Source organism: Scyliorhinus torazame, chromosome 4 (assembly GCF_047496885.1).
Source record: "Scyliorhinus torazame isolate Kashiwa2021f chromosome 4, sScyTor2.1, whole genome shotgun sequence".
NCBI classification, from domain to species: Eukaryota; Metazoa; Chordata; class Chondrichthyes; order Carcharhiniformes; family Scyliorhinidae; genus Scyliorhinus; species Scyliorhinus torazame.
Window position 1 is genome coordinate 179,847,686 of NC_092710.1, and position 12,910 is coordinate 179,860,595.

At 47.6% G+C, this 12,910-nt stretch overlaps 1 protein-coding gene across 1 annotated transcript in view; it reads right to left on the reverse strand.

Moving 5' to 3' along the window:
- Nucleotides 1–12,910, reverse strand: part of cimip2c (ciliary microtubule inner protein 2C) — a 77,483-nt gene that overhangs the window by 33,957 nt on the left and 30,616 nt on the right. Inside the window, exon 2 of the mRNA XM_072500693.1 lies at nucleotides 10,599–10,872. Coding sequence (XP_072356794.1) covers nucleotides 10,599–10,872 — 274 coding nt within the window. The remainder of the gene's footprint in view (nucleotides 1–10,598; nucleotides 10,873–12,910) is intronic.

The window sequence follows — 12,910 nt, forward strand, 5'->3', positions numbered from 1 at the left end:
CAAACTGGGCAGCCCTTGATCTGTAAGGTGCTGTCTCGCCATAGTCCACCTGCTCCAATGGGTGCTTGGAGCTGAGGGTCATTGCCTGATAAGTGGACGGTAAGACTGCACCACCAACATGACAAAGAAAGGGAAGAAAGATCCAGCCCTTTGCTTTGCAAGCTGGAATGTCAGAACCATGTGTCCCTGTCTGTCAGACGATCTCAAACAGATTGACGACTCTCGGCATGCCACCATTATCAACAATGAGCTGAATAGACTTAATGTAGACATTGCAGCACTTCAGGAGACATGCATCCCTGCAAGCGCATCACTAAGGGAACAAGACTGCACTTTTTACTGGCAGGGTAGAGACCCAAAAGAGCCAAGACAGCATGGAATGGGCTTTGCCATTAGAACCTCCTTGCTCACTGTGATAGAGCCACCTACAAATGGCTTGGAACACATACTGTCAACACCCAACTGTCTGCCTCCCCTAGACCAGCACACCTGCCCAGCATCTATGTCCCAACACTCTGTTCCTCATCCAAAGTTAAAAACCAGCTCTACGAGGAACTCCACAACACCAAGAGCAGCATCCCTGGCATCAGACATCTGTTGCGGCTGAGAGACTTTAACACCTGGTTTAGGGCCGACCATGACTCAACATGGCATTGGAAGGGTGAACGAGAACGGACAGAGACTTCTGGAGTTGTGTGTTTACCACAGCCTGTGCATTACCACTCGTTCTTTCAAACCAAACCCTGTCACCAGATTTCATGGAGACATCCAAGATTATGCCGTTGACATCAGCTGGTGCCATCATCACCAGGAGAGCCTTTAGAAACAAGTCTTCTAACTAAACGCAGCTTCCACAGTGCGGACTGTGACAATAGCCACTCCCTGTGCAGCAAAGCTGGGTTCCAGCCAAAGAAGATACATCATTCGAAACAAAATATCACGGGCGCATCATTGGTACCAGAATTTCCACCCGACCGCTGTTAAAGTATCTCAATTCCCTTGAATGAGCCGTTCAAAACATCCCTGTAGCGGATGCTGAAACCAAATGGGCTCACATTAGAGACACCATCTATAACCCAGCAATGACTACCTTTGGCAAACATGAGAAGCAGAATGTACACTGGTTTCAAGCCCACTCTGAAGAGATGGAACCAGTCATAGAAGCGTACTACACTGCAGGACTACAAGCAAGCACCCCGCGAGAAAACAACTTTTGCACTTAAAGCTACCTGAAGCACCGCACAAAGAACAGTTGGGCATTATGCAAATGATTGCTGGCAACATCTCTGTAGCTCACCTCTGACACCAGAAACATCTGAGAAATGTATGATGGAATCAACAAAGCTTTTGGGCCAACCATCAAGAAGATCGTCTCCCTCAAGTCTAAATCAGGGATGGGCGGAACAGTGGCACAGTGGTTAGCACTGATGCCTCACGGCACCGGGGACACGGGTTCGATCTCTGCCCCAGGTCACTATTGTTTGGAGTTTGCACATTCACCCCATGTCTGCGTGGATCTCACCCCCATAACCCATGTGCGGGGTAGGTGGATTGGCTACGCTAAATTGTCCGGAATTAGAAAAAAAAAGAATTGGGCACCTTAAATTTCTTTTCAAGGGAAATGATCACTGACCAAAGCAAGCAAATGAACTGCTGGGTGCAGCACTACCTAGAACTATACTCCAGGGAAAATTTGTCACAGATGCCTCCCTGAATGCAGTTCAATCTCTACCAGTCTCAAACGAGCTAGATGGACAGCAAATGGAACCGGATCTCAGCAATGCCATTGATACTCTAACCAGTAGAAATGTACAGTATTATCCCTGAAATAATCAAGTATACCAAGCCAGCCATACTTTCAAAACTCCACAAGCTGCTTTGTCAGTGCTTGAATGAGAGAGCTGTATCACAGGATATGCACAATGCCAACATCATCATACTCTATAAGTACAAGGGTGACCGTGGTGACTGCAACAGCTACCATAAAATCTCCCTGCTCAACACAGCTGGGGAAAGCTTTGTCCGAGTTGTTTTAAACATGCTTTGGAAACTGGCTGATCATGTTTACCCTTTGGCACAGTGCAGCCTTCGTGCAGAGATATCCACTACTGACATATTGTTCTTTCTACGTCAGCTACCGGAGAAATTACACAAACAACGGATGCCCCTCTTTGACCCCCGTCAGCAGACACAGTCTGTTCAATTTATTAGCAAAGATGGGCAGCACGGTAGCATTGTGGATAACACAATTGCTTCACAGCTCCAGGGTCCGAGGTTCGATTCCGGCTTGGGTCACTGTCTGTGCGGAGTCTGCACATCCTCCCCGTGTGCGCGTGGGTTTCCTCCGGGTGCTCCGGTTTCCTCCCACAGTCCAAAGATGTGCAGGTTAGGTGGATTGGCCATGATAAATTTCCCTTAGTGTCCAAAATTGCCCTTGGGTTGGATGGGGTTGCTGGGTTATGGGGATAGGGTGGAAGTGTTGACCTTGGGTAGGGTGCTCTTTCCAAGAGCCGGTGCAGACTCGATGGGCCGAATGGCCTCCTTCTGCATTGTAAATTCTATGATAATCTATGTCCGCCAAAGCAACTAAGCATCATGATTTTGTCCCCTGGCAATATGAAAGGCACAGTCCAATGCAATGGTGCTTCACCAGCCCCCTTCCCCATGTTGAGCAGCGTGAGACAGGGCTATGTCCTCGCGCCCACACGTTTTGGGATTTTCTTCTCACTCCTGCTCTCCCAAGCGATTAAGTCTTCAGAAGAAGGAATTTTCGTTCACACAAGATCAGATGGCAGCCTGTTCAACCTTGGCCTTCTTAGAGCTAAGACAAAAGTATGGAAAGTTCTCATCAGGGAACATCCTCAATGCTGATGATGCTGCATTAACATCTCACATGGATGAATGACATCGCACATGGACACAGAGACTCATTGACAGGCTTGCGGCTGCTCGTAACAAATTCGGCCTACCCATCAGTCTCAAGAAAACGAACATCATGGGACGGGGCATTAGAAATGCTCCATCCTTCAACATTGGTGACCATACTCTGGAAGTGATCCAAGTGTTTAATTACTTGGGCTAAATCATTACTAGCAACCTATCTCTTAATGCAGAAATCAACAGGCACATTGGAAAGGTATCTGCTACTATGTGCAGACTGACCAAAAGGGTGTGGGGAAAATGGTGCACCCACATGAAATACAAACGTTTGAGTGCTTCAAGCTGCCATCCTCGATATTCTGCTTTACAGCGGTGGGGCCTAGGCAATGGATGCCAAACAAGAACGACGCCTCAGCATATTCCATCTTTGCTGCCTCCAATGAATCCTCAACATGAGGTGGCAGGACCACAACTCCAACATAGAAATCTTTGAGGTAGCTAACATCCCCAACATGTACACCACACTGAGCCAGCAGCCCTTGAGATGGTTTAGACAAGGGTGAGCTGCATGATGAAAGGCAGGATCTCCAAGGAATTATTGTACAACAAGCGCGCCACTGGACTCACTTGCCACCCATCATTTCACTTTAAAGATGCCTGCAAACATGACATGATGTCCTGTGAAATGGACCACAAGCATCGGGAGCAAGTTGCCAGTGATTGTCAGAGCTGGTGGACAGCAGTGAAGGAGGGAGTGAAAAGAGGCGATGAGACACAGCAGCTGGCAAGGCATGAGATGACATTGCAAAGAGAGATTCAGACACTGCCAAACCAATCAGTGATCCATTGACATGCACCCATTGTCTCTCGAGATATGGGGCCCACGGAGCTTTCAGATGATGGCACTGAAGGGTAGCATGTGGCTGACAAATAGGAGGGGCCAAGGATAGATCTTTGGAGGACAGCAGAGGTAATGGTGCAGGAGTAAGAAAATAAGCCATTGCAAGTTATTTTATGGTTATGATTATATCGATTAAAATGGAACCAGGTAAGAGCACCCAGCTGGCTGACTGCGGAGAGGTGCTGGAGCAGGTTGGTGTGGTCAACATAGTCAAAGGATGCAGACAGGTCGAGGAGGGTAAGGTTACCTTTGCCATAGTCACACAGGATGTCATTTGTGACTTTGATAAGAGACATTTCAGTACTGTGGCAGGGACAGAAACCTGATTGGAGAGATTCAAACATGGAATTTCGAGAAAGATAGGCATGGATTTGAGGGGTGACAACATCTTTCAAGGACTTTGCAGAGTTAAAAGATAAAACAGAAAAAAAATGAAGGCATAGATTATCCTTGAAATCTTCATGCAGAGCTCCATAAAAGCAATTCAATCAACAGCCTAGCAACCACAGATCCAGTTTATGTAGGTGGGTAGATGAATCAGTGATAATTCAACATCATTCCAAGGAAATTGTCTGAAGCATGGTAATGTGCCATTCGAGACTCATTTACATATTGAAGCTGAAAAACTTCCAACAGATCAGAAGGAAATGACATGGGTCACAAACTGACAGAAAACCAATCTGACTGTTCTACCTGAATTTTCACTCAGGTATGTACAAATTGTCATTTTTATAGTGGTAATGATTGGAAAATTACCACATTACTGCACCTCCCACTGCCTGGGGAAAGCAGCCAGCATAATCAAAGACCCCTCCCACCCAGCTTACTCACTCTTCCAACTTCTTCCATCGGGCAGGAAATACAAAAGTCTGAGAACACGCACGAACAGATAAAACAGCTTCTTCCCCGCTGTTACCAGACTCCTAAACGACCCTCTTATGGACTGACCTGATTAACACTACACCCCTGTATGCTTCACCCGATGCCGGTGTTGTGTTGCCCTATTATGTATTTTCTTTTTATTTTATTTTATTTTCATGTACTTAATGATCTGTTGAGCTGCTCGCAGAAAAATACTTTTCACTGTACCTCAGTACACATAATAATAAACCAATCCAATGCAAAATCTAGGCAGAGATATTTTTCACAAGAGTAAATAGGGTACTGCCTCTGCTTTAGTTTTGACACCATCACAGACTGATTTCTGTATTCTGCCAACATTTATATGGGCAGTGCTGGCTAAAGCAGACATGAAATTGGTCAATGCCAGAAGGCTCATGGTGAATGGACTTTACAGCTTTACAACGTAGCCCATTTTCTTTTCTGTAAAGTTAATAAAATGAAAATGCAATGTGACACAAAACAGGCAATCCATTCACTATCAGGCCAATTTTCTCTCCTGCTCCATATATTTCGAAACAGTAGTGCTTCATTACCCATAAAACTTTATAAGTGTTATCCCATTTGTTTTACATTTTGTGGCATTGCGAAATTCGTAGCTTTATGCAGATAACTGCAGACAACCCAGCTCTCAAAAATTCATTGGGAGAGTTGTGATTCCCAAGTAAAATTTCATGATGTCACAATAGACCTCTGCAGTCTCAGGACTTTTTGCAGCCATTCTTGTAGATACACCTTTCGTAGGCTGCTGCACCACCCTTCTCTCCTGAATGGATCATGTTAATGATTATATATACACTAATAGTACCAGCTGGAGGTCTCCACTGCACCAACAGGACCTGAAGCTGCTGAAACTGACAGGCCAATATAAACCTGCAGAAAATGTCAGCCTTACCCATCTGCTAAGTCACTAACACCTCTCTTCAGCAACTAATTGTCTCTCTCCATCAATTGCACTGCTCAGTTTGGACAATTGGGGAGAGTCTTCTCCTCAATGTGCACTGAGGTGATTTGTTTTCAGTTTGAAGTCATGAGCTACATCAGAACGATTGCAGCATCTATATCGAGATTGCACAATATAACTTCATTTAATTAGCAACCAGAAATAACACTTTACAAGCAAAGCAAAAATGTAAGGGAGCACCACAGCATGTGCAACATTGGGAGATATGCAGACAAATCACATTAAGGGCTCCAATAGAACAGTGAGGAAATGGTGTTTTAACAGGTTTCTTACAGCAGGACTGCTTGTGACAGGAGGAAGGGAATGGGTAGGGATTTCTAGGGTGATTAAACAAGCAGCTGTCAGTGGTAGAACAGAGAAAGCAAGTATTGAGAAGTTGTTTAGAGAAGCATAAGGTGTGTTCATAATCACCAAAGTAGGGTGGGGTAAATGGGTCAGGAACTGATTTGAAACCAAGGATGGGAATTTCACCTCTGCAATGTTGAGCGGACAGCTTAGGCACTAACCAATTCCAATTTAAAATGGAAACCGAGATCTATGATGTAAAGATTACATAGTACTCTTGACATTTTCAGACATTTGCTAACATCATTCCTAACATTTCTGAAATGTGATATCAAAGCACATCATTCTCAATATTGTTCACCATGGATTAAGTGAGGGAAACTCATCAAGATTAAATAATAACAGAAGCATCAATACAAAGTATTTCCATTCTGGGCCTAGGTGACAAAGCGTTACTGGAAAAAAATTAATTGAAGAATTGCTTCCTGTTGACCATATCTGCCATCCCTTGCTTTTACAATTCAATTATAATAAGTCTATCACAAAGTAAGTAGTATTAACGAGAAAAATAGTTTTGTCAGTATTTGTTCTCAAGACCTAGTTGCCCAGAGGGCATTAAGAATGAGCCATGCATTCTTGGATTGGAGACTGGAGTCACTAGTAGTGTAGATATGGTCGGTTCCCTTCCCTGAAGTACATTCATGAGCCGATAGCAGTACTGTGCGAAGAGACTTGATGATCTAGCAAAAGCTTATCATATACAGCTTTAGGAAGGTTATTGGCTACAGAACTGTCAATCAAATGAGAATAGCCCTCCACAACTTATCTCATTCAATTCGAAGTCGTGGGGGGTGGCTATTTTGTTCAGTTAAAAGATGGGATTTTTGAGTGTAAAGGAGGGACACTGGTGGGATGGTGAGTGGGGAGTTGGAGGGGATGGCCATGGTGCTAGTGAATGTATACACACTAAATTGGAACAACATGGGATTTGTGAGGGGGTTGCTGGGAGAGATTTCAGACTTGGCCCCACATTAGTTGATTGTGGGAGGAGACTTAAATGTGTGCTGGAATCGAGGGTGGACATGTCGAGCCACAGGTCAATGGGAAGGTTGCAGATGGTGAAAAAGCTGGGAGGGTTTATGGAAAGGATGGGTATGGTGGACCCATGGAGATTTAAGAAGCTGGGAGGGAAGGAGTATTCCTACTTTTCGCACGTCTATAGGGTATACTCCAGAATCTTTTTTTGTGGTGAACCGGGTGGTATTGGTGGGGGTGGTGGTGGCAGAGTATGCGGGGCTAGTAATCTCGGACCATGCGCCGCACTGACTGGAGGGTCGGCTTAGTTCGGGACGGGAGCAGAGGCCGGGATGGAGGTTGGATTTGAGGTTGTTAGTGGACAGGGGGTTTTGTGATAAGGTGCAGTCGCTGATTAAGGACTATGTGGAGTTGAACAAAAATGGGGAGGTATCGGCGGCCACATCCTGGGAGGCATTGAAGGTGGTGGTGCGGTGGGAAATTATCTCGTTCAAGGCGCATGAAGACAGGAAAAGGAGAGAGGAGTCCGAACGATTGTTGGGCGAGATAGTCAAGATGGATAAGATGTATTCGAGAGCCCCCACAGTGGAGGCATTGGCGAAAAGGAAAAGGTAGGTTCCAGGGACAGTTTGACAGGTTGACGACGGGAAGGGCGGTTGGGCAGCTACGGAGGGCGAGGAGGGTGCAGGTTGAATATGTAGAGAAGGCAAGCTGCCTGTTACCCATCAGCTACAGAGGCAGGCCACATCCAGGAAAATCTTGAGAGTACGGACGACAGGGGAGGTAGTGTCGGAGCCGGAAAGATAAGCAGGATGTTCAGGGGATATTACGAGGAATTACATAGGGCGGACCTGGGGGGTGAAGAGGGAGATATGGGGCGATTCTTAGACGGGCTGGAATTTCCGTGGCTGGATGAGGAGAGGAGGCGGGCGCTACAGGAGCCTTTAGGGCTGAGGGTGGTAATGGAAAGTATAAGAGGGATGAAGTCGGGGAAGGTCCCGGGCCAGATGGTTACCCGGCGGAATTGTATGAGGAGTTTGCGGCGGAATTGACACCACACCTACTGGGGCACTTAGCGAGGCGCTGGCGAAGGGGGAGCTGCCGTAGACAATGACGCAGGCGACGATTATGCTGATGCCAAAGAATGGGAAGGACCATTAGAATGTGGGTGGCTGTTAAATACGGATATAAAAGTGCTGGGTAAGATAGTGGCGGGGAGGATGGAGGGATGCACCCCAGAGGTGGTTGCAGAGGACCAAACGGGCTTCGTTAAAGGCAGGCAAACCTTGAGCAATATAAGGCGATTACTGAATGTGATGGTGACCCCATCGAGAGGACGGGTACTGGAGATGATGGTGTCTATGGACGCGGAGAAGGCATTTGATCGGGTGGAGTGGAGGTACATGTTCGAGGTCCGCGAAAGGTTTGAGTTTGGGCCAAAGTTTGTGGCCTGGGTGCGTCTTTTGAATGTGGTCCCGGTGGCAAGCATACGGACCAATGAGATGAGCTCACAGAGTTTTGGGTTGCACAGGGTAACGAGACAGGGGAGACCGCTCTTGCCGCTAGTGTTTTTTCAGGTGATAGAGCTCTTGGCAACGGCCCTTAGGGGGTCAGCAGAGTGGCAGGGGATTAGGAGTGGGAGCAGGGAGCACTGGGTGTTGCTGTACGTGGACGATGTGCAAGACCCACTGGAGAGTATCGGAAGGATTATGAGCCTATTAGAGAGGTTTGGGGCTTTCTCAGGTTATAAGTTGAACATCGGGAAAAGTGAGGTGTTCCCGGTGAACAAGTCAGGTCGGAGAGCCAACTTAGGGGGCTGCCATTTAGGGAAACCAAGAATAGGTTTAGGTATTTGGGGAACCAGGTAATGGGAGAGTGGGCGATGTTACATAAGTGGAACTCAACAAATTTGGTGGAGGAGATAAGGGAGGACTTTAGGAGCTGGGATACAGTACATCTGGTGCTGGCAGGGAGGGTTCAAGTGGTGAAAATGAATGTTCTGCCAAGGTTATGAAATGAAATGAAATGAAAATCGCTTATTGTCACAAGTAGGCTTCGAATGAAGTTACTGTGAAAAGCCCCTAGTCGCCACATTCCAGCGCCTGTTCGGGGAGGCTGGTACGGGAATTGAACCGTGCTGCTGGCCTGCATTGGTCTGCTTTAAAAGCCAGCTATGTAGCCCTGTGCTAAACCAGCCCCTCGTATTGTTTATATTTCAGACATTCACAATTTCTATTCTAAAGGCCTTTTTTTTTAAAGTTGGATGCAGTCATTTCAGAGTTTGTGTAGGCTGGGAAGGTGCCAAAGGTGAAGAGAACCCTGCTGCAGAGGCAGAGGCAGAAGGGGGTTGGCGTTACCAAACCTGCTGCACTACTATGGGGCAGAAAATGTGGAGAAAGTGAGTCGTTGGTGGGAAGGAGAAGGGTTTGAATGGGTTAGGATGGAGCAAGAGTCCTGTAGGGGGTCCAGCCTAAGGGCGGAGATATACTGAGAGCCCGGTTGTACAGTCCACGATTAAGGTGTGGAACCAGCTGAGGAGACATTTTAGGACAGAGGGGATGTCGGTGTTAACACCGTTATGTGATAACCATGGGTTTAAGCCGGGGAGACGGATGATATGTACAGAAAGTGGAGAGACATGGTGCTGGTGAGGGTGATCGATTTGTATCTGGATGAGAGGTTCACAAAATAGAGAAGTTCAGGGAGAGGGTAGAGCTCCCGATGAGGAAGTGAATTTAGGTATTTACAAGTAAGGGACTTTGCACGGAATGTGTGGATAGGGTTTGATAGGCTCCCGAAATATGCCCTTTTGGAACGGTTACTGCTTCAAGACTAGAAGGGGAGGGTAGGATTGGGGACATATTTGGATGGCTGGGGGATCAGGGGGTGTGCAGTTGGTGGGGATCAAGTAGAAATGGGAGGAGGAGTTGGGGAGAGAGAGAGGTTGGGGAGTGTGGAGTGAGGCACTGCGTAGGGTGAATTCGACCTCCTTGTGTGCGAGGATGAGTTTAATAAGTTTAAGGTGGTACACACGGTGCACATGACACGTGCGAGAATGAGTGGGTTCTTCCAGCGGGTGGCAGACGAGTGTGAGAAGTGTGGGTGAGGGCCAGCCAACAACACGCATATGTTCTGGGGCTGCGAGAAGTTAGCGAGATACTGGGTATGAGATTTGGGGCGCTCGCAAAGATTGTGGGGGTGGATGTCGGGCCAGACTCCATAGTGGCGATTTTTAGGATATTAGAAAAGCCAATGGAGGGGAGGGAGGCCAACATTGTGGCCTTCGCCTCCCTGATTGCCCGGCAGAGAATTTTACTGGAATGGCGGTCGGTAACATCGCTGGGGGTGCGGCCTGGCGAGGGGATTTGTATGACTTCCTCTGGCTGGGGTAAATTAAGTTTGAACTGAGGGGTTCAGTGGAGGGCTTTGAGGCACGGTAGGGACTGTTCGTGGCCATGTTTGAGGAGCTGGTTGTCGTGGACAGGGTTTGGGGGCAGGATGAAAAAGTGGGAAAACTTGTACAGACTGTAAAACTATGAGTTGGGGAGTGTGTGCCCCGAATTATTTATGTTTTGTAACTTTTTGATTCAGTTTGGAATAAAATACAATTTTAAAAATAAATCTTGGTCTTACCTTATCAAACTTTTTCAGTTCTTCATTCCTGTCAAAGTCCAGATCGTACCTTGACCATTGCGGGGCATCCAGCCATCTGTTCCGGTTGTGGGACCTATCTGCTATCACAAGAGAGGGATCATTGGAATAAATAGTTGGGAATTGTCCTCCTTTACTATAAGGACTCTGACTTGTATTCAGAGCTGACAGACGGAAATCCTGGAAGTACTTTCTGGTGGTGTTTCCATAGGTATTACCGTACGTAAAATTTATAGTAGGGATGTAGCCACGGTACCTGGAAAGAAGAATATAACAAGTAATGAGAATGCAGTTCAGTCCACAAAATGTCTCACTGATAGTGCACTGTTTCAATGATGTTTAACAATTAAACAATAATGAATAAGATGGTGATCTGGGGCGTCATTCTCCGACCCCCCGCCGGGTTGGAGAATCGCCGGGGGCTGCCGCGAATCCCGCCCCCGCCGGTTGCCGAAGTCTCCGGTACCGGATATTCGGCGGGGGCGGGAATCGGGCCGCGCCGGTTGGCGGGCCCCCCCCCGCTGGATTCTCCGGCCCGGATGGGCCGAAGTCCCGCCGATAAATTGCCTGTCCCGCCGGCGTGGATTAAACCACCTTTTGAACGGCGGGACAAGGTGGCGTGGGCGGGCTCCGGGGTCCTGGGGGGCGCGCGGGGCGATCTGACCCCGGGGGGTGCCCCCACGTTGGCCTGGCCCGCGATCGGGGCCCACCGATCCGGGGGCGGGCCTGTGCCATGGGGGCACTCTTTCCCTTCCGCCTCCGCCACGGTCTCCACCATGGTGGAGGCGGAAGAGACTCCCTCCACTGCGCATGCGTGGGAAACTGTCAACGGCCGCTGACGCTCCCGCGCATGCGCCGCCCGGGGATGTCATTTCCGCGCCAGCTGGCGGGGCAACAAAGGCAGTTTCCGCCAGCTGGCGGGGCGGAAATTCCTCCAGCGTCGGCCTAGCCCCTCAATGTTGGGGCTCGGCCCCCAAATATGCGGAGCATTCCGCACCTTTGGGGCGGCGCGATGCCCGTCTGATTGGCGCCGTTTTGGGCGCCAGTCGGCGGACATCGCGCGTTTCGGGAGAATTTCGCCCCTGATCAGATATTCCATTCCATCCACATTATCAGGTTGAGGTTTCAACGTTCTGGAATGGCATATCCTGCATACAGTGGAGATGTTTCAGCAGAAGAGTCAACTCATGGGGCAGCAAAGGCTGCAGTGGCGCAGTAGTATTGTCAGTGGGTTAGTAATCTGAGTTCAAACCCCACCATTGCAGATGGTGAAATTTGAATTCAATAAAAATCTGGATTTAAGAATCTAATGATGACCATAAGACCATTGTCGATTGTTGTAAAAACCTATCTGGTACACTAATGTCCTATAGGGAGGGAAATCTGCCATGAATCCAGATCCACCGCAACTCTTAAATGCTTTCTGAAATAAAATGTCACTCAGTTCAAGGGATGGGCACTAAATGTTGGTTCATCCAGTGATGCCACATCCCAGGAATTAAAAAAAAAGTCTTGTAGAATTTAGGTGGGAAGCCATTGGGTAATAGCCAGCATCACAGTCTGTGATTAGGGAATTAAGCCGTTGTGCCCTCTCCTTCTCCTCCTGGAGATCTGACAATGGCTAGTAATGTGTGGTTTACATACATTCATACAAAATAGAAGCAGGAGTAGGTCATTCAGCTCCTGGCATCTGCTCTGCCATCAATAAGATCATGGCTGATCTGTTTGCATTTCCCATTCCACATTCCCATCATTCCCCAATAGCCTTTGATTCCCTTGCCCAACAAGGATCTATCTATCTCTACCTTAAAAATATTTGATGACCCTGCTTTGACCATGTTCTGCAGCAGAGAATTTCAATGCCTCACAACTTTCTAACATAAAAAAAGTCATCCTCACTTTTGTCCTCTTAGGGCAACCCCTAATTTTAAAACAGTGCCCCTAGTTCTGGACTCATTCACAAGAGGGAACATCCTTTCCACATCCACCTTGACAAGAGTATTCAGGATCTTATATACTTCAATCAAGTCTTCTAAACTCCAACAGGAAGAAGCCCGGCCGGTCTAAAGTATCCTCATAAGACAATCCACTCATTCCAGATATTAATCTAATAAACCTCCTCTGAACCACCTTCTACAGATTTACATCCTTCCTTAAATAAGGAGACCAAAGCTGCACGCAATATTCAAGATGTGGGCTGGAATTCTCCAGCCATTGGGATTCTCTGTTCCCACCTGCAGCGCACCCCCACCTATGTGTTTCCCTATGGCATGGGGTTGTGATGATATGCATAA